This window comes from Pristiophorus japonicus, chromosome 12, assembly GCF_044704955.1.
Source record: "Pristiophorus japonicus isolate sPriJap1 chromosome 12, sPriJap1.hap1, whole genome shotgun sequence".
Lineage (NCBI taxonomy): Eukaryota > Metazoa > Chordata > Chondrichthyes > Pristiophoridae > Pristiophorus > Pristiophorus japonicus.
Genome location: NC_091988.1, coordinates 113,830,149 through 113,855,601, shown reverse-complemented (window position 1 = coordinate 113,855,601; position 25,453 = coordinate 113,830,149). Strand labels below are relative to the sequence as shown.

At 51.0% G+C, this 25,453-nt stretch overlaps 1 protein-coding gene across 2 annotated transcripts; it reads left to right on the top strand.

Annotated features, from left to right (window-relative positions):
• The first annotated feature begins 906 nt into the window (after nucleotides 1-906).
• On the top strand, nucleotides 907-18,888 carry LOC139276975 (zinc finger protein 154-like). Of its 2 annotated transcripts, none has more exons than XM_070894973.1 (2): nucleotides 907-972; nucleotides 15,618-18,888. In XM_070894973.1, exon 2 carries the CDS (start codon nucleotides 15,727-15,729, stop codon nucleotides 16,594-16,596), a length of 870 nt encoding a protein of 289 aa, XP_070751074.1. In that variant the 5' UTR covers nucleotides 907-972; nucleotides 15,618-15,726; the 3' UTR covers nucleotides 16,597-18,888. The 2 variants fall into 2 exon arrangements, with proteins under 2 accessions (XP_070751074.1, XP_070751073.1); XM_070894972.1 differs by lacking the exon at nucleotides 907-972 and adding an exon at nucleotides 13,242-14,318.
• Nucleotides 18,889-25,453: the final 6,565 nt, after the last annotated feature.

The following is a 25,453-nucleotide window of genomic DNA, read 5'->3' as shown; positions in this document are numbered from 1 at the left end:
ACAGTGTAGTGGAAGCTTTACTCTGTATCTTACCCTGTGCTGTACTGGACTGTTTGATGCTGACACTAATTGTTCACATCGATGAACGCACCTTATAACCGAAAAGTGATAAGAGAAACCCATCAGCTTCTCCCCTGGACACAGATCCTGAGGGTCAGTGATTGTTCGAACATTATAAACACCTCCATTATCCTTCTTTAAATTGTAATGAAAAGAGCCCCAATTTCCCTTTCCTCATAACTATAAAGCCTGTTGTCCCGGGTATCATCTCAGTGCCTCGCTTCTGCACCTGCTCCATGGCCTTGACATCTGTCCCAGAGTAAAATGCCCCAAAACTTGACACAATGTTCTAAATGCAGCTTAATCAATGATTTATGCTCGACACCCTATCAAACATCGGACAACAGTTTTTTAAACAACTTGATGAACTTGTTCTCCCACTTTTAAAGATTTGTGTACATGAACCCATGTGGGGTTTAGAATTAACATAACATGGCTAAAACTTGACATCAAATCTCTGACAATGTGCATTATGGGAAAGAGTTTAGTCTGAGTTAGAAACACAAACAGGCGCTTCACTGCAGGCAGATCGCCATGGCAACATTGATAAGCCATTCCATTCACTGAACCCACTGTTGTAATGTGTAATCAGATCCGGGGAAAGAGCAGGCTTTGTGTGTTAGTAATCACAATATAAACTGAAACCAGCGTGAGTAATACAATAGATGAGATTATAATGAGAGATGTTTATACCTATAACTGTGAAACTATAAGTAGTAACAGCAGGCAGGGTAGTTTTGGGATAATGAGAACATTACTGAAGGAAAGTAACTGCTGGCAACCAGGGAAAGTGTCCGTGTCAATCACAGATTACAGAAGTTCCAGCTGTCTTTTCCCAGCTTCCTGCCCAAACCCAGCAGAGAAGACAAGGAAGAGTCCGGGGCCAGAGGTGGATCAACGCAGGGTATAAAAGTGAGGGGAGACTGATGTAAGGGGTCAGTGGGGACAGGAGACACCGGAGATCAAGCTCAGGGCGCCCGAGGTTCCTTCCAGCGGGCTGACCTGGTGTCAGTTACTGTGGACACGTGGGATTTGCATCTTTACTCTGACAGCCCGTGAGGGAGGCCCCGACCCCGGCCCCTCCCCGGGCCTGTCACCGGGAGAAAGCCCCGCAGCTGTCCCTCTTTTGGGGGCCTTGCTCGGGGCAAAGGCCGGAGGCCCACAGCGGGTGTGTGTGTGTGTGTGTGTGAAGTGGATAATGCGGAGTTTGCTGTGGGGCCTAGGCCGCACTCGGTGTGTGTGAAGCCCGCGTCCCCCCGGGGTTTATTAACTCGCTCCCTCCGCCCATCCCTCACCCGCCCCACCGCGCATGTTCAGCTCACACTGCCCGGGTGACTGACGGCAGCTCCCGACCAATAGGGAGAGCGGGGGCGGGGCTGGAGGACCGAGCGGGCGATTGGTCCTTAAACCAATGGGAGTTTGTGAGGGGCGGGGCTTGCGGCGCCTAGGGGGCGGGGCCGAGCTTGGCTCTCCTTCACTGTATGAGCATGCGCGGGCGGCGGTGACAGACTTCGGTCGGACAGGCGGCTCCGGGAGGCGGTAGGAGATTGTGGGCGGTGGGGAGGAACTGGACCGGCGGGTGGGCCGGGAATCTTTATAAACACCCGATGTAGGCCTCAGGCCCCGAGTGAGAGCCTACAGGCCCCGTGTTTGTCCCACGGGGACAAGCCCGGCCGCCATCTTGGACAGGACGGGGTCACTGCGCATGCGCTGCCTCATTGTTGCTGGAACAAAGAGTGGGCGGGGCTTCAGGGTGTCTGTTCCCAACCGGGTCCCGGCGCCCGGGAGATGGGGCTCTCTGGGTAAAAGGTGCGCTTACATTTACAGATTGGTTACTGCCCAGCGGGAGGCCATTCGGGCCGCCCAGCTTATGCAGCCTCTCTGCAACGGCACCTCGGGCCTTTCCCCATCGCCCTGCACATTTCCCCCTCTCAGGGCCTTATCCAATTCCCTTTCGCTGGCAGGGATTGAGTCTGCCTCCACCGCCCCTTCAGGCAGATCACTCCACATCCTAACCATGCTGCGTAATTTTGTTTTTCTTGCATCTTAAATCTCTGTCCTCTGGTTCTCGACCCTTCTGCCAATGGGAACAGTTTTCCTCCGTCTACTCTATCCAGATCCCTCATGATTTTGAACAGCTCTAAGAAATCTCTGCTCTATGGAGAACAACACCAGTTTCTGCAGTCTATCCATGTAACTCAAGTCCCTCATCCCTGGGATCTTTCCTGCACCCTCTCTAAGCTATTCCTAAAGTGCGGTGCCCAGAATTGGACACAATACTCCAGTTGCGGACAAACAAGTTCATCATACAGCTCCATCATAATTTCCACACTTCCGTACTCTATACCCCTGTTCATGAAGCCCAGGATCCTGTATATCTTTTCAATTGCTTTCTCAACCTGCCCTGCCACCTTCAATGAAACTGCAGGGCTGGGGGGGGGTGTGAGTGGGACTAGCTGAAGTGCTGTTGTGGACAGCTGGCACGGTCTCGATGGGCCGAATGGCCTTCTGTGCTGTAACCGTTCTATGATTCTAAACTGCGGCTATTTGGCCCATCATGCTTGTGCTGGCCTTTGGTCGAGCGATCCAATTAGTCCCACATCCTGCTCTTTCTCCATATCCCGTTAAATGTTTTCCCTTCAAATATTTATCCAATTCCCTTTTAAAAGTTACTATTGAATCTGTGCTGTACAGTGCCCTGTGAATGTTTGATGGGATAGTGTAGAAGGAGCTTTACTCTGTATCTAACCCGTCCTGTACCTGTCCTGGGAGTGTTTGATGGGACAGTGTAGAGGGAGCTTTTCTCTGTATCTAACCTGTGCTGTATCTGCCCTGGGAGTGTTTGATGGGACAGTGTAGAGGGAACTTTACTCTGTATCTAACCCGTGCTGTACCTGCCCTGGGAGTGTTTGATGGGACAGTGTAGAGGGAGCTTTACTCTGTATCTAGCCCCATGCTGTACCTGCCCTGGGAGTGTTTGATTGGATCACTTGTTGCTCAGCTCAATGAGCACAACATTTAATCAAAGACAAGCTGATGAACCCCTCGGCTTCTCCTGAAGGACAGGATCTGACTCTAACATTTTGAGCGGTGTCCTTGATCAACTTTAAACACCTCACAAGACTGGTGTGGGAGTAACGGGTTCCAATCCATGGGGCAGTGGCACCAGGACTGGGGTAGGAGCGAGCTATTCAGTCGGAATGGGCTGCACTTGACTCAGGCTGGGGCCAGTGTCCTGGTGAATCGAATAACTAGGGCTGTAGACAGAGCTTTAAACTAAATAGTGTCGGAGGGAGATCCAGTGAGCAGAAATGAAAAAAGTCAAAGAAAGAGAGAAGGCAAAAGTGAAGGGTGGCGATAGGAGAAATGATAACCAGAGCGTGACAGGAAGGGACAGAGCGTATACACATAAAACAAAATTAAAAGCTCTTTATCTGAATGTGCGCAGCATTCATAACAAGATAGATGAGTTGACAGCACAAATAGAAATAAATGGGTATGATCTGATATCCATTACAGAGACGTGGTTACAAGGTGACCAAGGCTGGGAACTGAATATTCAGGGTACTTGACATTTTGGAAGGATCGTCAGAAAGGAAAAGGAGGTGAGGTAGCTCTGTTAATAAAGGATGAGATCAGTGTAGTAGTGAGAAATGATATTGGCTCAGAAGCTCAAGATGTAGAATCAATTTGGGTGGAGATAAGAAATAATAAGGGAAATAAGTCACTGGTAGGAGTGGTCTACAGGCCCCCTAACAGTATAGATTAGAATCATAGAAATTTATAGCATGGAAGGAGGCCATTTCAGCCCATCGTGTCCGTGCCGGCTGACGAAGAGCTACCCAGCCTAATCCCATTTTCCAGCTCTTGGTCCGTAGCCCTGTAGGTTACGGCACTTCAGGTGCACATCAAGGTATTTTTTAAATGGGGTGAGGGTTTCTGCCTCTACCACCCTTTCAGGCAGTGAGTTCCAGATCCCACCACCCTCTGGGTGAAGAAATCTCCCCATATCTCCTCTAAACCCCCCAATTACTTTAAATCTATGCCCCCTGGTTGTTGACCCCTCTGCCAAGGGAAACAGGTCCTTCCTATCCACTCTATCAAGGCTCCTCATAATTTTATACACCTCAATCAGGTCTCCCCTCAACCTCCTCTGTTCCAAAGAAAACAGACCCAACATCTCCAATCATTCCTCATAACCAAACTTCTCGAGTCCAGGCAACATTCTTGTAAATCTCCTCTTTCTCCAGCTGCAGCCTAACCAGTGTTTTATACAGTTCAAGCATAACCTCCTTGCTCTTGTATTCTGTGCTTCGACTAATAAAGGCAAATGTTCTATATGCCTTCTTAACCACCTTATCTACCTGGCCTGCTACCTTCAGGGATCTGTGGACCTGCACTCCCAGGTCCCTCTGTTCCTCTACACTTCTCAGTGTCCTACCATTTGATGTGTATTCCCTTGCCTTGTTAGCCCTCCCCAAATGCATTACCTCACACTTCTCCGGACTGAATTCTATTTGCCACTGTTCTGCCCACCTGACCAGTTCATTGATATCTTCCTCCAGTCCGCAGCTTTCTTCTTCATTGTCAACCACACAGACGATTTTACTGTCATCTGCAAACTTCTTTATCATATGGCAAACATTTAAGTCCAGGTCATTGATATATACCACAAAAAGCAAGGGACCCAGCACTGAGCCCTGCAGAACCCCACTGGAAACATACTTCCAGTCACAAAATCATCCATCAACCATCACCCTTTGCTTCCTGCCCCTGAGCCAATTTTGGATCCAACTTGCCACTTTGCCCTGGATCCCATGGGCTTTTACTGTCATCACCAGCCTGCCATGTGGGACCTTATCAAAAGCTTTGCCAAAGTCCATATACACTGCATCATATGCACTGCCCTCGTCGACCCTCTTGGTTGCCTCCTCAAAATTCAATCAAGATAGTTAGACGCGACCTTCCCTTGACAAATCCATGCTGACCGTCCTTGATTAATGAAGATTTATTCTGTCCCATGGAGGAATATAGAAGGTTAAGAGGTCAAATTAAAAAAGGATATTAGGAATGCTAAGAGAGCATGAAAAATTCTTGACCAGTAAAATTAAGGAAAACCCAAAGATGTTCGATAAATATATTAAGCGCAAGAAGGTAACTAAAGAAAGGGTAGGGCCATGAGGGTAATCTTTGTGTGGAGACAGAAGATGTTGGGAGGGTTCTTAATGAATAGTTTGCGTCTGTTTTCACAAAGGAATGGGGCAATGCAGATACTGCTATCGAGGGGGAGTGAAATTCTGGATGAAATAAACATAGTGAGAGAGGAAGTATTAAAGGGTTTTAGCAGCTTTGAAATTAGCTAAGTCCCCAGGCCCGGATGAAATGCATTCCAGGCTGTTGAACGAAAGAAAAGAGGAAATAGCAGAGGCCTTGACCATCATTTTCCAGTCCTCTTTGGACATGGGACTAGAAGACTGCTAATGTAGTGCCCTTGTTTAAGAAGGGGAAAAAGGATAGGCCGAGTAATTACAGGCCTGTCAGCCTAACCTCACTGGTGGGAAAATTATTGGGAAAAAATCCTGAAAGACTGGATAAATCTACATTTGGAAAGGCAAGGACAGTCAGCACGGATTTGTTAAGGGAAGATCGTGTCTGACTAACCTGATAGAATTATTTGAGGAGGTAACCAAGAGGATCGATGAGGGTAGTGCGTACGATGTAGTATATATGAACTTTAGCAAAGCTTTTGACAAGGTCCCACATGGTAGACTGGTCACGAAGGTTAAAGCCCATGGGAAACAGGGCAAAGTGTCAAGTTGGATCCAAAATTGGCTTGGAGGTAGGAAGCAAAGGGTAATGATTGATGGATGTTTTTGTGACTGGAAGGATGTTTCCAGTGGGGTTCCGCAGGGCTCAGTACTGGGTCCCTTGCTTTTTGTGGTTATATATCAACGATTTAGATTTGAATATAGGGAGTATGATTAAGAAGTTTGCACACAACAACAAAATTGGCTGTGTGGTTGATAATAAAGAGGAAAGTCATGGGCTGCAGGAGGATATCAATCTACTGGTCAGGTGGGCAGAGCAGTGGCAAATGGAATTTAATTCAGAGAAGTGTGAGGTGATGCACTTTGGGAGGGCTAATAAGGAAAGGGTATACACATTAAGCGGTAGGCCACTTAATAGTGTAGATGATCAAAGGGACCCTTGGAGTGCTTATCCACAGAACTCTTTTTGGGAGAAAATTAAAACATTAAATCATAAAATGGTGTCCCCCCCCCCCGATCTGGGGGGCGCATCAAACATTTCCAATGCCCTTTTTTTGTGTTTTTTTTTTTAAAAAGGTTTTTTTTTGGGCACTAAAATCTTATTTTTTTCTCCAAGTGCCCCCTATAAAAGGGGAGGGGGACACTAAAAACACCGGCAATTAAAACAAATTAAACTTTAAAACATAAAATCAAATTAAAATTTGGTTGCCGGGCGTGACGATGCACTCCAGTCCCTCCGGTGCCCACCTCTCGCGGAAGGCCGCGAGCGTACCGGTGGACACCGCGTCCTCCATCTCCAAGGACACCCTGGCGCGGATGTACGCGCGGAAGAGAGGCAGGCAGTCAGGTTGAACGACCCCCTCGACCGCCCGCTGCCTGGACCGGCTGATGGCACCCTTGGCCGTGCCCAGGAGCAGTCCTACGAGGAGGCCCTCGGACCTACCCGCTCCCCTCCACACAGGGTGTCCAAAGATCAGGAGTGTGGGACTGAAGTGCATCCAGAATTTCAGGAGCAGCCCCTTTAAATAGTAAAACGGGCTGCAACCTCGTGCATTCCATAAAAACATGGAACACGGACTCTTCCAGACCACAGAAATTGCAGGCGGCCTGGGAGCCCGTGAACCGGCTTAAAAATTTATTGCACGGGACTGCTCCGTGCACCACCCTCCAGGCCAAGTCCCCGATAAATACTGGGAGGACTCCCGCGTAGAGTGCCCTCCATCGGGGACGCCCGCCTCCTCCGGACGGCAAGATGGTACACCATGGCGTGTCCGGACGGCAGGCGAGGATGGCAAAGTTGAGTGTGTGCAGGAGCAGCCCGTACAGGAAACCCCTCCGCGCGGAACTGAAAGGCACGGAGGGGATTTCCTCGAGGCGGCTCAAGTTGTGAGGCGCCGGCTCCCGAGGGAGGTTCCGGGGTTTGGCGCCGATGAGTAATTCCGTCCGGGCGGGGGTCAGTTCGGACGGGATCTCCCCACGTGCTTGAGCCTCCTCGATACACCTAACGGAGTCAGGGCCTAGAGCTGTTTTTAGCGACTCGATGGCATCGGCCGCGCGGCGGACGTTGGCGGAATTTAGGCGCCGCGCCAGCGTGTCTGGCGCCATCCAGCCCGCTCCTCCGCCATCGAGCTGGTCCCTGACCCTGGTCACCTCACCAGCCACACCAGACATCGCCCTGGCGAAGATTTTGTAGTCCGTGCTGAGGAGGGAGACCGGGCGCCAGTTCTTAAGGAGGCGGAGATCGCCCTTCTTAGGCAGCAGGACGATGACTGCCCTGCGCCAAGAGAGGGGCATCTCCCCAGTCGCCAGACTTTCCCCCAGGACCCGTGCGTAGCCGCCCCCCAGGACGTCCCAGAACGCCCTGTGGAACTCCACGGTCAGCCCGTCCAGCCCCGGGGCTTTTCCCCTCGAGAGCCGGGCGAGGGCGCCGGTCAGTTCCGCCAGGCTTAGCGGAGCTTCCAGATTTTCGGCGCCCTTCGGGCTGACCTTCGGCAGGTCCTCCCACAAAACTCTACGCGCTTCCTCGCTGGACGGCTCCGGAGAGAACAGAGCCCCGTAATATTCACGGGCCCTGTTGTTGACGTCCTCCGGATCCGAGATGAGAGAGCCGTCGTCCGCCAGCAGCGTCAAGAGCTGCTTATGGACACTCTCTTTTTTCCAGCGAGAAGAAGAAGGGGGAGCCGCGGTCCAGATCCCGCAGGAACCGGATCCGCGACCTCACGAACGCGCCTCGGGACCCGACGAGCTGCAGGTCCTTCAGCGCGGCCTTCTTCGCTTCGTACACCATCCGCAGGGCCGGGTCCTCGACGACTTGACCGAGACGGGATTCCAGGTCGAGCACCTCTTTTTCTCGGCGCCCGACCCTGGCCGCCCGCCTCTTGGTCGACCCCCTCGCGTACTCTTGACAGAAGAAGTGGACGTGAACCTTGCCCACGTCCCACCATAGCCTCAAGGAGGGGAAGCCACCCTGCTTCCTTCTCCAGTCGGCCCAGAAACGACGGAACGAGTCCTGGAACCGCACGTCCTCCAGCAGCTGGTTGTTAAAATGCCAGTACGCGGACCCTGTCCTCGCGCGGAGTGAAGCGAGCTCCGCCCACACCAGGTGGTGGTCCGAACACGGCACCGGTCGCATGGAGGCCGCCGGGACGCAGGAAACGTACGCCCGAGACACGTAAAGGCGGTCGACTCTGGACCATCCTACTCCAGGCCTCACCCAAGTAAAGGCGCTGGAGTCGGGATGGAGATTTCGCCAGACGTCCACCAAGTCGAAGGACCCGACCAGGTCCCTCAACTTCTCCATCGCCGTCATGCCCTGCGGGGCACCGGAGCGGTCCCTCGCCTCGAGGGTGCAGTTAAAATCACCCCCCCCCCCCGAGGACAATGCAGTCGCCGCGTCGACGGAGCCAAGAAGAGCGGACACCTCTTCGAAGAAGCGCGTTTGCTGCGGGCCGGGCTGAGGGGCGTACACGTTCACGAGATGGAGCGGCACGTCCCCCAGGCGAACCGTGACGTGCAGCAAGTGGCCTGGCACGGGCTCCTCGACCCCCAAGATCTCCGGCTGAAACTGCGGGGCCAACAAGATTGCCACCCCACAAGAAGTGGTAGTGAGGTGGCTCATGCGGACCTCTCCTTGCCATTCCAGGAGCCACGTGGCTTCGTCTCCCGGAACGGTGTGGGTTTCTTGCAGGAAGCACACCGCATATTTCCCCTCCCGCAGGAGTGAAAAATTGTTAAATCTACGGCGTGCCTCTCTGCCGCCGTTGATGTTGAGGCTGGCTATGGTTATCTTCATGACAAAAGCATAGTGCAACCTCTACCTAACCTATTGTGGGGGGGGAGTGGAGTCGTTTGTTGACCTCCATTCCCTCAGCAGCCCAGCGAGGAACTTTTTGAGCCGGCGCAGCTCAAGGCCTTGCGCCTTTGATAAGGGCCCGCCCGCGGCCATGGTTTTAGCGGCGACGCGGACGGAAGCTATGAGCAGCCCCGGCTCGGACCATCTTTCCCGGGCCAGAGGGGCTCGGTTGCGGCGACCCTGGCTCTGGACCAAAAAGTCCCGGAGTTCCTTTACAGGAATGAGGGGGGACTCAGCGGCGGGCACGAGGAGATCCACCGCCTCACTGGCGATGGACTCGAGATCTTCACCCGCGTCCTCTACCGAGTCCCCGTCCCCCTCCGGGAGGTCGCCGCTAGCAGCCGGCCCGTCGACCGCACGAGGTACGGCAAACGGCCCGGCCGCTCCATCCGGCCTTGGCTCTGCCCCGATCCCACCCCCAGGATCGTCGACAGAGGAGTCTCCACTGGGCTCTTTGAAAAGTGGTGCTGGGTCAGGAAGTGACAGCGGAAGGGGTTCCTCCTCCGTCCCAGGAACCGGGGAACACGGAGAGATCTGGCCAAAGTAATGTTCCAGGTCCTCCAAGTACCCCAGCTCCAAAGTCGGGGGCGAGGGTTGTTGTTCTTCCTCCCCGCCGCCACCCCCCGGCCCAGCATGTGCAGAATCGTTAAAATTATTCATAATTTCCGTTTCTTCCGGGCCGAGCGACACCCGGGGGAAGTTGGTTAATAGCTGGGCGGGCTCAGGTTCGGACTTTTCGGCCCCGCCCGCCTCAGTCCCTGGGACGCTCGACCCGGCGGCAACGCATTCCTCCGCTGGCCCCACGCCCCTCACGACAGGCAGATCTTCCACGCCATCCCCGGGAGGCAGAGGCTGGGCAGCCTCGACTGTCTCACCCTCCCCGGGGACAGATTCCTCCTGCCTACGGCGCAGTTTGGGGGCGCTGGTGGGGGACACGGGACACGCGGCGGGCACCGACTCCTCCGCGGAGGGATGTTGTTCCCCCTCCGCCTCATTGGAGCGGCGCCTCCTTTTGTTCCTGGGGGAGGCGCGGAGGCAGGGAGACCTCCATGTCTGCCGAGGCCTCCCGCTCCACCCCCCCTTTTTCTTTTCTTGCCCGCGCCCGGGCCTCTCTGTGATACTGGTCAAGGGCTCGGGCACGGGCTCAGGGCACCCCACGTTCGCCGGTGTCAGGGTTGGGCTGAGCGCGGTGTTCAAGCTGTCTGGCGCACTGAGGGGACCCGCCTCGAGATGTTTCGCCTTCCTCCGCGCCTTCTTTCCGATCGGACGCTCTCCCTCCCCCCCGCCCAGAGGCCGTGAAAACAAAGGCCCCCGACGATGCCCGCGCACCGACAGCTCCCGGCACGCTACTAGGGGGAGGGGTGGCGGCGGCGCCAGCCCTGGCCGCCTTCGGTGCTTTGGAGGCGGGACAGTTCTTGCGAACGTGTTCCACCTCCCTGCAGGCATGGCACCGCACGCCGTCCGACATCCAAAAGACGCGGTAGGCAGTCCCCTCGTGCACCACATTAAAATAGCCCTCCGTCGTCTCCTCCCGCGCCAGCCGGACAAAGAGCTGGCGGCGGAAGGAGAACACGTGGCGCAGGCTGTTCTCCCTGAGGCCGAGCGGTATGGGGTTGATCCCCGACCTTACCTCCCCCAGTTGGTGTAGGTGAGGGAGGAGGAGCTCAGCGGGAACAAAGGGCGGGATGTTTGAAATGATGACCCTCTGCGCGGTGGCCTCGAGAGGGTCCACCGGCAGGAACGTCCCGCCCACCGTGAGCCCCTTTTCGAGGGCCAAGGACACCGCCCGCTCCGACCCTAGGAAGAACACGGCCTTCCCAGACATCTTGGAGGCTGCGACAATGGCCGAGGGGCCGACTACCCCAGCCATCGCCCGCACGCACTCCTCAATGCTCATTGTGGGGTGAGTGTAGCTCTTGACCCCGTGTTTTTTTGTTATCAGTCTGAATGGTAGCAGGGCAGCAGAAGGCGCCGTGGATGTGGACGCCGCCTGCGCATATGTCCTAGCTGGCCCTGCCACCGGCGTAGATGGGGTCGCCATCACGGGGTCCCTTTAAGGGCCACACCCACCCCAAAGTCACAGGCCTTAATGGTCTTTAATTGGCCTCGTTGGTTTTTTGAGCAGAGGGAGCTCTTAATGGGGCACACCTCTCCCCTAGTTAACGAATGGGGAGGGGCCTTGCTCCCTCTGCTCAGTTGTCTTAATTGTTTTTAAAAATTAGGAGGAAAGGGCTCTCAGAGAGAGAGGGGAGAGACAGAGAGAGAAAGAGAGAGGGGGGTGGGAAAGATGGAAGCTGCGAGGGCAGGTCTCCCCTCACAGCGATGGGTGGGTGTTTCTTGGGGTGCACTCCCCAGATGGCAAAAAAAACACAGTCTTTGTAGAATGGTCTTCGGGTGGGGGGAGAAGATGTCTTCACCTGGGGTAGCTGGAGCCACCCAGGCACACACTCCCAACGATGTTTAATAGGGTAATTAAAGATTCTTCAGCCAGATAGCTCCAGCTATCCCAGGCTAGGCAATGGGGGAGGGGTGCTTCAGTGGTGTGTGGGGCCTAGCTGTAAGCAAGACCCCACACACACACACACACCCGCCGCGATGTTCCGGCCCTCGAAAGGTCATCTTTCCTCCCCCCACCGATACAACAAAGTCTTTCGGGGAATGCACCAAAACACACCCACCTGTCGAAGATTGTAGAAATGGCTCTCCCTCCTTCCACACTGGATGGTGTTTTCTCAGGATGTTCTTTTCCCCCTCTCTCCAACTCTCTGTAGTAGCAATAAATGATGAATTTTCTGCTCTCCTCCTCTCCCTCTGGACGTTGAATGTATAGTAAGCCAGCCCTCTCCTCCTCTTCCTGGGCTGTTCTCAGGGTTCACTCCAGGCTTTCGAGACAGGAGCTTCAGCAGGGAGTTCCTTCTCTCTCAGCAGCACAGCTCCAACTGAATAGGCCACGCCTCCAAAGCTCCACCATTGGTCCACAGATCCCCTGAAAGTAGCAGGTCAGGTGGGTAAGGTGGTTAAGAAGGCATACGGAATGCTTGCCTTTATTGGCCGAGGCATAGAATACAAGAGCAGGGAGGTTGTGCTTAAATTGTATAATACTCTGGTTAGGCCACAGCTGGAGTACTGCGTGCAGTTCTGGTCGGCGTATTATAGGAAGGACGTGATTGCACTAGAGAGGGTGCAGAGGAGATTTACTCGGATTCTGCCTGGAATGGAGAATCTTAGCTCAGAGGACAGATTAGATAGGCTGGGTTTGTTCTCATTGGACCTTATTGAGGTGTACAAAATATTGAGGGGCCTGGACACAGTGGACAGTAAGGGTCTATTTCCATTGGTGGAGGGGTCTATTACGAGGGGGTATAGTTTTAAGGTGGTTGGTGGAAGGTTTAGAGGGGATTTGAGGGAGGGGCTTCTTTACGCAGAGGGTTGTGGGGATCTGGAACTCGCTGCCTGGAAGAGTGGTGGATGCAGAAACCCTCACCACTTTTAAGAGATGGTTGGATGGGCACTTAAAGTGCCGTAACCTGCAGGGTTATGGACCTAGAGCTGGTAATTGGGATTAGACTGGATGACCTTTTGTTGGACAGAGCAGATATAATGGTAAGTACTGCAGGGAATCGAATACGGCCAGGGTGATCTCCTGGACTAGTTTCGATCACCTGGATGGGTCAGAGAGGAATTTTCCCAGATTTATTTTCCCTAATTGGCCTGGGTTTTTATCTGGTTTTTGCCTCTCCCAGGAGATCACATGGCTCTGGTTGGGGTGGAGTGTAGAATGTTGCTGTGCAGGGGGTATCACAGTTGTGTGGGGCAGACTGGTTGGGCTGGGTGCTCTTTACCTTTCCGCCATTATTCATTGTTCATAGGTTTATATGTAACATTCAGGGCTGCTTACCGAGGGCTGTGTGGCTCTTTGTCAGCCAGCGCGGACACGATAGGCAGAAATGGCCTCCTTCTGCGCTGTAAATTTCTAGGTTTTCCCTGCCCGCTCCCCATAACCCTTTATTCTCTTATCACTCAAAAATCTGTCTATCTCCTCCTTAAATATATTCAATGACTCAGCCTCCACAGCTCTTTGGGGCAGAGAATTCCACAGATTTACAACCCTCTGAGAGAAGAAATTCTTCCTCATCTCAGTTTTAAACAGGCAGCCCTTTATTCTGAGACTATGTCCCCTAGTTTTAGTTTCCCCTATGAGTGGAAATATCCTCTCTGCATCCACCTTGTGGTAGCCTTGAGGAAAAGTTCATAGAGTGTGTGCAGGATGGTTTCTTAGAACAATACCTTGTGGAACCAACCAGGGAGCAGACTATTTTACATCTGGTAATGTGTAACAAGTCTGGATTAATTAATGATCTCGTAGTGAAGGATCCTCTTGGAAAGAGTGATCATAGCATGTTAGAATTTCAAAACTAGTGTCCTGAACTTAAATAAAGGCAATTGTAAAGGTATGAAGACTAGAGTTGGCTAAAGTGGACTGGGAAAATAGATTAATGGGTAAGACAGTAGATGAGCAGTGGCAAACATTTAAGGATATATATCATAACTCTCAGCAAAGATACATTCCAGTGAGAAAGAAAGGCTCGAAGAGAAGGATGAACCATCCGTGGCTAACTGAGGAAGTAAATGATGGTATCAAACTGAAAACAAAGGCAAGAATAGTGGAAGGCCAAAACATTGGGACATTTTTAGAAACCAGCAAAGGGCGACGAAACAAATGTTAGAGATAGAAGATAGTTTGAGAGTAAACTAGCAGGAAATATAACAACAGGCAGTACGAGTTTCTACAGGTATGTAAAAAGGAAGAGAATGGCTAAAGTAAACGTTGGTCCCCTGGAGGATGAGACTGGGGAATTAATAATGGAGAACAGGGAAATGGCAGAGACTTTGAAGAAATATTTTGTATCGGTCTTCACGGTAGAGGACACTAAAAACATTCCAATAATGTACATAGATTTCCAAAAGGCGTTTGATAAAGTGCCTCATAATAGGCTTGCCAGCAAAGTTGAAGCCCATGGAATAAAAGGGACAGTGGCAGCATGGATACGGAATGGGCTCTGTGATAGGAAACAGAGAGTAGTGGTGAACGGTTGTTTCTCAGACTGGAGGAAGGTATACAATGGTGTTCCCCACGGGTCAGTACTGCTTTTCTTGATGTATATTAATGACTTGGGTGCACAGTCACAATTTCTAAATTTGCAGATGACACAAAACTTGGAAGTATAGTGAATAGTGAGGAGGATAGGGATAGACTTCAAGAGGACATAGACAGGCTGGTGCAATGGGCGGACGTGTGGCAGATGAAATTGAACGCAGAAAAGTGCGAAGTGATACATTTTGGTAGGAGGAACGAGGAGAGACAATGTAAACTAAAGGGTACAATTGTAAAGTGGATGCAGGAACAGAGAGACCTGGGCAGGTAGGCGCGGGGAAGGTGGGCGCAGGGAGGGTTTGGAACAGCACCTCCCCCACACAAGTTGCATTTATCCCACAGGCCCCGCAATTGTGAGCCGGGGAGGGGTGGGGGGGCGCTCCTGGTGGTGGCGGGGGGGGAGGGAGGCTGGGGGCGGGAGGCGCTTCCTGCGGGGGGAGGGGAGGCGGGGGGAGGCTGCGGGCGGGAGGCACTCTCCGGCCTGTGGGGCCTGGGTGTTGCATCAGTTTGAGCTGTAGTGGGGATGGAGGAGAAGCTGCTGGGTTTCATCCCCAGTACTGCTGGGCCCAGTGGGACTGTCAGGGGAGTCGGGTCCTGAGGGAGATTAGATTGTTAAACACACCCTGTCCGCACTATGTCAAAGATACTGTTTTAGAGACGAGTATTTCTGTCGAGGCTTTTCATCCATTTTACATTTACAGATTTGTTATTCGTTGTGGGATGTGGGCATTGCTGGCAGGGCCAGCATTTATTGCCCATCCCTAATTTAATTTGAGAAGGTGGTGGTGAGCCGCTTACTCGAACCGCTGCAGTCCGTGTGCTGAAGGTGCTCCCACAGTGCTGTTAGCTCAGGAGTTCCAGGATTTTCACCCAGTGACAATGAAGGAACGGCAAAATATTTCCAAGTCAGTCTGGTGTGTGACTTGGAGGGGAACTTGGAGGTACATTCACCTGCTACCTTGCTCCAGCTAGTTGGTGGAAGTCGCTGGTTTGGGAGGTTCTGTCAAACTTCTTGTCACGTTGCACAAGTCCGCCCCCACCCTTCCCCCTCCTCCCCCGACCCCACCCCTCTCTCTCCTCCCATAGAGGCCAGAATTTTGTGTAGGCCCAGGTTGTGTGGACCGCAGGTTGCCTTCCCTGAAGGACATTCCGGCACCTTTCAGGGTCACTTTTGTCTAGTGCCGGTCCCACAGATGACCATAAGCTCAATTTCTCAACCTGCCTTTGTGTTTTTGTGGGTTCTCTCTCACTCCCTATTTCCTGTTTGAAATTCCTTTTACAGGGTATTAGAAGGGGAGGATTTGCAGACGGGAAACTCAAACCAAACATCACATCAAGATCTGACAGAGTCGCTCCATTCATCGGGCCTGGGATATCATCGACCTTTGACCATGGAAGCAGAAAGCACTATTCACAGTGGGGAGAAATGGTACACATGCTCTGTGTGTGGACAAGGCTTCAGCCGATCATTCAGCCTGGAGAGACACAAGCGCAGTCACACTGGGGAGAGGCCGTTCACCTGCTCTGAGTGTGGAAAAAGTTACACTCAGTCATCCCACCTGCTGACACACCGGCGAGTTCATACCGGGGAGAGGCCGTTCACCTGCTCAGAGTGTGGGAAGGGATTCTCTAACTCATCCCACCTGCTGGTGCACCAGCGAGTTCACACTGGGGAGAGGCCGTTCACCTGCTCAGTGTGCGAGAAGGGTTTCACTACTTCATCTGACCTGCTGACACACCAGCGAGTTCACACCGGGGAGAGGCCGTTCACCTGCTCCGAGTGTGGGAAGGGATTCACTCATTCATACAGCTTGCTGAAACACCAGCAAATTCACACTGGGGAGAGGCCGTTCACCTGCTCCGAGTGTGGGAAGGGATTCACTCAGTCATCCGACTTGCTGACACACCAGCGAGTTCACACCGGGGAGAGGCCGTTCAGCTGCTCCGAGTGTGGGAAGGGATTCATTCAATCATCCCATCTGCTGACACACCAGCGAGTTCACACTGGGGAGAGGCCATTCACCTGCTCCGAGTGTGGGAAGGGATTCACTCGGTCATCCAACCTGCTGACACACCAGCGAGTTCACACTGGAGAGAGGCCGTTCACCTGCTCCGTGTGTGGGAAGGGATTCACTCGTTCATTCTACCTGCTGACACACCAGCGAGTTCACACTGGGGAGAGGCCGTTCACTTGCTCTGTGTGTGGGAAGGGATTCACTCAGTCATCCCACTTGCTGAAACACCAGCGACTTCACAAGTGATTGAAGGGGTTGGATTCGGCTGTTATTGCTGCTGTTAATCACATCCAGGACTGAACCATGTTCACTCTGACAGTGGAGTTTGTTTCTGCTGATGTTAATAACTCTTATAAGTGAGCTGGAGTTTAATATTTTGAAGTTTCAAATAACAGTGTGTTGATATTTGATGTCTCCAAGATAAGAGGAGACTAATTGATGTCCTTCTCTAACTCGAGATGATTTTAGTTCTCATACCTTCAAGTTCCAGCTCCCCATACCTTTCAGGGTGCCTCCCTCAGTCTTGGGATCAGTGAAGGTCTCGGTAACACGTCTGGGATCACTAAACACAAAATCCAGTCTGTTAATCACTTTCAGCTACTGGACTTAGCATGTGCCCCACAGCATCTCTCTCATCTTCGATGTGTGAATGGAGCAGAACGCCTGCAAACCTGGTTTTCAATTTAAATTTGAATCCAGTCAGGAAATGTATTAAACAAAATATGAACAAGTAAAATATGGCCAGCAGGAAGTCTGTTGTCTAACTTCTCAAATGGACAAAATAAAGAACGATTCCAAATGTAAGAGCCCCTCGAATCTTTAGTACCTTTCAAATCATGACCGGTTCCTCCTCCCTCCAGAATTCCCCATCCCTGTGGGAGTTCAGGTTGCTCAAAAGCTGCTCATTGGAAATTTCTCACATTTTCACTTTGAGGTTCAAGTTGACCAGTTCCTTCTCTTGAGATTCTCCAAGGAGAGTCTTTGATTTAAACACAGATCTCCCTTCTTTTTATATCCGGGATTATAAATGAATGTAATATCTCCAAGTTTGCAGATGACACTGAACTGGGTGGCAGTGTGAGCTGTGAGGAGGATGTTAAGAGGCTGCAGGGTGACTTGGACAGGTTAGGTGAGTGGGCAAATGCATGGCAGATGCAGTATAATGTGGATAAATGTGAGGTTATCCACTTTGTTGGCAAAAACACGAAGGCCGAATATTATCTGAATGGCGGCAGATGAGGAAAAGGGGAGGTGCAACGAGACCTGGGTGTCTGGTACATCAGTCATTGAAAGTTGGCATACAGGTACAGCAGGCGGTGAAGGCAAATGGTATGTTGGCCTTCATAGCTAGGGGATTTGAGTATCGGAGTAGGGAGGTCTTACTGCAGTTGCACAGGGTCTTAGTGAGGCCTCACCTGGAATATTGTGTTCAGTTTTGGTCTCCTAATCTGAGGAAGGACGTTCTTGCTATTGAGGGAGTGCAGCGAAGGTTCACCAGACTGATTCCCGGGATGGCAGGACCGATATATGAGGAGAGACTGGATCAACTGGGCCTTTATACACTGCAGTTTAGAAGGATGAGAGGGAATCTCGTAGAAATGTATAAAATTCTGATGGGACTGGACAGGCTGGATGCAGGAAGAATGTTCCCGATGTTGGGGAAGTCCAGAACCAGAGGGTCACAGTCTAAGGATAAGGGGTAAGCCATTTAAGACCGAGATGAGGAGAAACTTCTTCACTCAGAGAGTTGTTAACCTGTGGAATTCCCTACCGCAGAGAGTTGTTGAGGCCAGTTCGTTGGATATATTCAAGAGGGAGTTAGATATGGCCCTTACGGCTAAAGGGATCAAGGGGTATGGAGATAAAGCAGGAAAGGGGTACTGAGGTGAATGATCAGCCATGATCTTATTGAATGGTGGTGCAGGCTCGAAGGGCCAAATGGCCTACTCCTGCACCTATTTTCTATGTTTCTATGACATTGCCTGCCTCTGCCCCTGGCTCAGCTCATTCGCTGCTGAAACCCTCTTCCGTGCCTTTGTTACCTCTGGACTTGGACCATTCCAACGCACCCCACATTCTACCCAACGTAAACTACAGGTCATCCAAAACTTGGCAGCACGTATCCTAACTCACGCCAAGTCCCGCTCACCCATCACCCCGTGCTCGCTGACCTACATTGGCTTCCGTTAAGCAACGCCCCGATTTCAAAATTCTCATCCTTGTTTACAAATCCCTCTATGGCCTCGCCCCTCCATATCTCTGTAATCTCTTTCAGTGTCACAATCCCCCGAAATGTCTGCGCTCCTCGAATTCTGCCCTCTTGAGCATCCCTGATTATAACTGTTCAACCGTTGGTGGCCATGCCTTCAGCTGCCTGGGCCCTAAGCTCTGGAACTCCCTCCCTAAACCTCTCCGCCTCTCTACCTCTCGTTCCTCCTTTAAGACACTCCTTAAAACCTTCGTCTTTGGCCAAGCTTTTGGTCATCTGCCGTAATTTCTTATGTGGCGCAGTGTCAAATGTATTTGTTTTGTCTTATAACACCGCTATGAAGCACCTTGGGATGCTTTACTACATTAAAGGTGCTTTCTAAATACAAGTTGTTGTTGTTGTAGATTAGAGTTACAGGGAATTCGAATACCTGACCACTCAAATTTAAAAAGGCTTACCAGTCATATACAGACTGAACCAATCACACAGCTCGGTGTCACTGTGAACTATTTCTCTCTCCAGCCTGTAAGCGATGAACCACGTAACACAGACTGAAATGCCAGCTTGGTGTTCTGGGGGTGCAGGCAGTGCTAGGCACAGTGAGCAGCAAACTGGGTTCAGAGTGGGCATGCTGGTTTTGTCCTTTCCTGGGGTTTTGCGATGAGCATGGGCTGGGGCCCAGTGGGCTTTCAGTGCTCCGGGGTATTTCTGGGCATGTCCTTGCTGCCCTGTAATTCCCACACATTGCCACCTGGGTGTGAGCCTGTAAACACTGGAGTGAAGCCGAGTCCTGCAGGCACACAGTCACCAGGAGTAATTTCTAAACACCCGGACCGACCTGTTGGGGAGATTATTCCCACTTTTGGGCCGGTTGTGGTTTCCTCCCGTTGTCCCATTGCTTGTTCCCTTGGATTGGATTTTATTTATTCCCTTTGGTTTGGGATCAGTTTCACCGCTGGACCCACCACTCAAAGCACTTTGTCTGATCTGCCCCTGGGAGTTAGCAGATCCATGGCAACACTGATACGACATTTAATTCCACAGAATCAGCTAGTCAGAAACTCTAATCAAATCAGAGAAAAGAGCAGGCTTTGTCTGTTAGTAATCACAATATAAACTGAAACCAGCGTGAGTAATACAATAGATGAGATTATAATGAGAGATGTTTATACCTATAACTGTGAAACTATAAGTAGTAACAGCAGGCAGGGTAATTTTGGGATAATGAGAACATTACTGAAGGAAAGTAACTGCTGGCAACCAGGGAACGTATCCGTGTCAATCACAGATTACAGAAGTTCCAGCTGCCTTTTCCCAGCTTCCTGCCCAAACCCAGCAGAGAAGACAAGGAAGAGTCCGGGGCCAGAGGTGGATCACCGCAGGGTATAAAAGTGAGGGGAGACTGATGTAAGGGGACAGTGGGGACAGGAGACACCGGAGATCAAACTCAGGGCGCCCGAGGTTCCATCCAGCGGGCTGACCTGGTGTCAGTTACTGTGGACACGCCGGAGTTGCATCTTTACTCTGACTGGGTCAATGTAAGGTACGGCAACAGACTGAGAATCTGCTCAACGCATATTTCTTAATAAGGTATAACTGCTGACGCAGGACTCTCCAACCTGTTCATTAATCAGACAAGGTGTTAGCTGGAATCTGGCAGCTTTACTGTTCTGCTCCTATACTCCTTTTATCATTTAATGTACATTTTCTTCCTTTCCAAATCTATCGCCTCCCATTTCGCTGCATTAAATTTGATGTGACATCGAGCTACCCCACCTACTGAGCTGTGTATTCACACTGAACTCACAGTCCTTTCACATTTGGCTATATTTACATTTTTGGCGTAATGTAGAAATGTTGATCTTGTGCCCCATATACCCGAGCCCAGACCATTTCTCTATATTGAGCAGAGCAATGAACCCAATACTGACCCTGGGAACACCACTGTTTACATCCCTCCAGTCTGAAGACCATCCATTAACCATACTGTGTGTTCCTGCCCGTTCCCCAGCTTCCTCCCCACTCCCTTTCATACCGTGAGCCTGAATCTGATCAACACCCGGCACCTTCTCAAACACCGTTTGACAATCCATCTCCAGCACATGCCCTGCATTTCCTCTCTCCCCGCCCCGCCCCTCACACACACTCATTGGTTGGAGGACCAACTGTCCACTCGGTCCTCCAGCCCCGCCCCCGCTCTCCCTATTGGTCGGGAGCTGCCGTCAGTCACCCGGGCAGTGTGAGCTGAGCATGCGCGGTGGGGCGGGGCGGAGGGAGCGGGTTAATAAACCCCGAGGGGGACGCGGGCTTCACACATACCGAGTGCAGCCCAGGCCCCACAGCACACATAACCGCTGTAGGCCTCCGACCTTTGCCCTGAGCGGGGCCCCCGGGGGAGGGGCAGCTGCGGGACTTTCTCCCGGTGATAGGCCCGGGGAGCGGCCGCAATCTTGCTGGGGCAGCAGGGCGCATGCGCGGCCTTTCCCTGGCCCAGGAACCAGGAGGAGAGAATGTTGTGAGTTTCTATCCTGGGCTCACAGTCAGGGCTTTTGTCAACTCTTCTTCTAGGCTGTGAGAGAAGGGGGGCAGCATTTACAGGCCGCAAACTCACAGCCTTCACATCCACATCACAGAACAAAGCAGCAAACCTGCTGACACACCAACACACTCACACTGGGGAGAGGCCGTTCACCTGCCCCATGTGTGGGAAGGGATTCATTGAGTTATCCCACCTGCTGACATACCAGCAAGTTCACAAGTGACTGCAGGGGTTGGATTCTGCTGTTATTGCTGCTATTAATCACATCCAGGACTGAACCATGTTCAGTCTGACAGTCGGGTTTTGTTTCTGCTGATGTTAATAACCCGACAACTGGGCTGGAGTTTAATCTGTATCAATATCCAATAAATAAGCTTTGTTTCCACACATGCAGTGTGTCGAGCCCTTGACATCGCAATGATAAGCCGAGCTGATTGAGCAAACTTGTTATGAACTGAGTGGAATCCATCTGAGAACTGAGTCCCTTGAACCTTTTAAAAGATGGATCTACAAGATGCCCAAGTCTGACAGAGCAAAAATTTCTATTATATCCCAGGGTCCACTGCAATATCCCAGGGTCCACTGCAACCATCCCAGGCAGTGTGTCCCTGTAATATTGGATTTGAACCAATATTCTGATAATCTGTTATTGTCACAGGGCAAAGCAGCATTGTTACTTTAACATCAATTTAACCAAACTCAATGGACAATCCGATCTCCAAAGTGAAACGTCTCCTTAAAGCGGACGGTGTCGACAGTTCTGCAGCTCATTTCTCACTGTGAGCGAGTCAGAATGAGAAGCTTTAACAACAGCTGATGTTTCACAAAGGGAGACCTCACCAGGCCAAAGCACATTGGTGGTGTTTAATGGGCTGTTTGTGTCACTGGGCTACAGGAGGCCATTTGTGACAGAAGGAAAGCTAGTCACAGCAAACAGCCAGTTTAACAGCCTGTCCAGGGCCCACTCTAACCCCCACCTTCTCTCTCTCACTATTTATGGACACTGCTGCAGTAATTATTCCTCTGACCTTCCTCTCTTGTCCCTCCTACACCTGAATACACGGCCCGACACAATCTCCCTCCCCCTACATCCTCACTGTGCTGGAATCCACAACAGTCTCCACATCTGCTCCTTGTTCCCTGGCTCCCGAATCTACTGAACTCAGACTTAATCTAATCCGTTCCTTTCGAGATCTCAACATTATCATCAGCCGACACCATACCAGGTATACGACCTTCAACCGGAGGTCGGCAAGAGATGGGAGGTCGGTGAGGGGCGGGAGGCTCGAGGGTCGGCGAGGAGCCGGAGGATCAACCCTGCCTGATTGAATAGTATCTCTCTTTCTCTTTTATAACAGATAAGCCTAATTATAGGGATGGCAGGAGAGCTCACTCCTATGGAGGGCATGTCCTGCAGCATGTGGGAAGACCTTGATGTTTTGCACAGCCTAGACAACCATGTGTACAGGGGGTGTCTCCAGCTTCAACTTCTCGAGCTCCACGTTTCGGAGCTTGAGCAGCGGCTGGAGTCAACACGGTGCATCCGTGAGGCTGAGAGCTGCGTGGATAGCACGTTTCAGGAGGTGGTCACCCCGCAGTTTAAAGGCGTGCAGGTAAAGGGCAAGTGGGTGACCACCAGACGGAGGAAGAACGCTAAGCAGGTAGTGCAGGAGTCCATCTCGCTTTGCAACTGATAGTCTCTTCTGAGCTTCTGGGGAATGCAGCCAGAGCCAAGTCCAAGGCACCACGGGTGGCTCAGCTGCACAGGGAGGAGGGACAATGAATAAAAGAGCTGTACTGGTAGGGGATTCTACAGTTAGGCAAACAGAGAGGCGTTTCTGCGGCTGTAGACATGACTCCAGGATGGTATGGTGCCTCTCTGGTGCCAGGGTCAAGGATGTCACAGAGCGAATGTAGGGCATTCTGGGGGGAGAGGGTGAACAGCCAGAGGTCGTGGTCCATATCGGGACCAATGACATAGGTAGAAAGAGGGATGAGGTCCTGTCGGCAGAATTCAGGGAGCTAGGAGAAAAATTAAAGGGTAGTAATCTCCGGGTTACTATCGGTGCCACGTGAGAATGAGTACAGGAATAGAGGATAGAGAGGATGAACACGTGGCTGGAGAGTTGGTGCAGGTGGGAGGGTTTTAAATTCCTGAGGCCTTGGGACCGCTTCTAGGGGAAATGGGACTTGTACAAATTGGATGGGTTGCACCTCAACAGCGCTGGGACCAATATCCTCTCGGAGAATTTAAACTAGCTTGGCAGGGGGATGGGAACCTGAGAACAAATTCAATAGGGAAGGAAGTAAAGGTGAAATTGGAAAGTAAGAATGTAGAAAGTGAATCTGTAAGACAGAGGAAACAAGGGTTAGTAAGTAGTAATCAAGGAGGTCTCCCTGTGCTCAATGGGATATACTTCAATGCAAGGAGTATAGCGAATAAGGCGGATGAGCTGAGGGCACAGGTAGATACTTGGAAGTATAACATTATAACCATTACAGAGACATGGCTGAATGAGGGGCAGGTTTGGCAGCTCAATATTCCTGATTACAGGATTGTTAGACAGGACAGAGAGCGGGGGGGGGGTAAAAAGATGTGGCGGGGGGGGGGGCGCGGTATTGATTAAATAAACTATTACAGCTGTGAGGAGGGATGATATGTTAGAGGGATCATCAAATGAGGACATACGGGTCAAACTGAAAAATAAAAAAGGGCGATCACACTGCTGGTAGTGTATTATAGACCCCCAAACAGTGGGAGGGAGACAGAGGAGCAAATATGTAGGCACATTTCTGTGAAGTCTAAAAACCATAGTAGGGGATTTCAACCATCCAAATATTGATTGGGACAAATATCGTGTGAAGGGTATATAGGGTGCGAAATTCCTAAAATGCATTCAAGAGAACTTTTTTAGTCAGTTTGTAGCAAGCCCAACACGGGAAGGGGTGGTTCTGGATTTCGTTTTGGGGAATGAAGCTGGGCAGGTGGAAGGGGTATCAGTGGGAGAGCACTTGGGTGCCAGTGACCATAATTCAGACAGATTCAAGTTGTTATGGATAAGGACAAGAATAGACCTGGAATAAAAGTCCCGAATTGGGGAAAGGCTAATTTTGCTAAGTTAAGGAGAGATTTGGCCATAGTGGACTGGAAACGGCTACTTGTGGGTAAATCAGTGTCGGAACAGTGGGAGGCATTCAAGGAGGAGATCCGGAAGGCTCAGGCTAAACATGTGCCTTTAAAGAAAAAGGTTGGGAATAATAATTCTTGAGCCCCTGGATTTCTAGAGACTTACAGGGGAGGATAAAGAAAAAAAGGGAAGCTTATGTCATGTACTGACGACTGAATAATGTAGAATCCCTGGAGGAATACAGAAAGTTCAGAGGTGAAATTAAAAAGAATATTAGGGATGCTAAGAGAGAGCATAAAACATTCTTGGCCAGTAAAATCAAGGAAAACCCTAAGATGTTCGATAAATATATTAAGAGCAAGAGGATAACTAAAGAAAGGGTAGGGCCTATTAGAGACCATGAGGGTGATCTTTGTGTGGAGGCGGAAGATGTTAGTAAGGTTGTTAACGAATACTTTGCGTCTGTTTTCACAAAGGAAAGGGGCAATGCAGATACTGCTATCGAGGAGGAGTGTGATATTCTGGATGAAATAAATATAATGAGAGAAGAAGTATTAAGGGGTTTAGCAGCTTTGAAAGTAGATAAGTCCCCAGGCCCGGATGAAATGCATCCCAGGCTGTTGAGCGAAGTAAAAGAGGAAATAGCAGAGGTCTTGATCATCATTTCCAGTCCTCTTTGGATCTGGACATGGTACCGGAGGATTGGAGGACTGCTAATGTAGTACCCTTGTTTAAGAAGGGAGAAAGGGATAGGCCGAGTAATTACAGGCCTGTCAGCCTAACGTCAGTGGTGGGAAAATTATTGGAAAAAGTTCTGAAGGACAGGATGAACCAACGTTTGGAAAGGCAAGAATTAATTAGGGACAGCCAGCATGGATTTGTTAAGGGAAGATCGTGTTTGACTAACTTGATTGACTTTTTTGAGGAGGTAACCAGGAGGGTCGACGAGGGCAGTGCATATGATGTAGTGTATATGGACTTTAGCAAAGCTTTTGCTAAGGTCCCACATGATAGACTGGTCATGAAAGTAAAAGCCCATGGGATCCAGGGCAAAGTGGCAAGTTGGATCCAAAATTGGCTCAGAGGTAGGGAGCAAAAGGTAATGGTTGATGGATGTTGTTGTGACTGGAAGGATGTTTCCAGTGGAGTACTGGGTCCCATACTTTTTGTGATATACATCAATGATCTAGACTTGAATATAGGAGGTATGATTAAGAAATTTGCAGA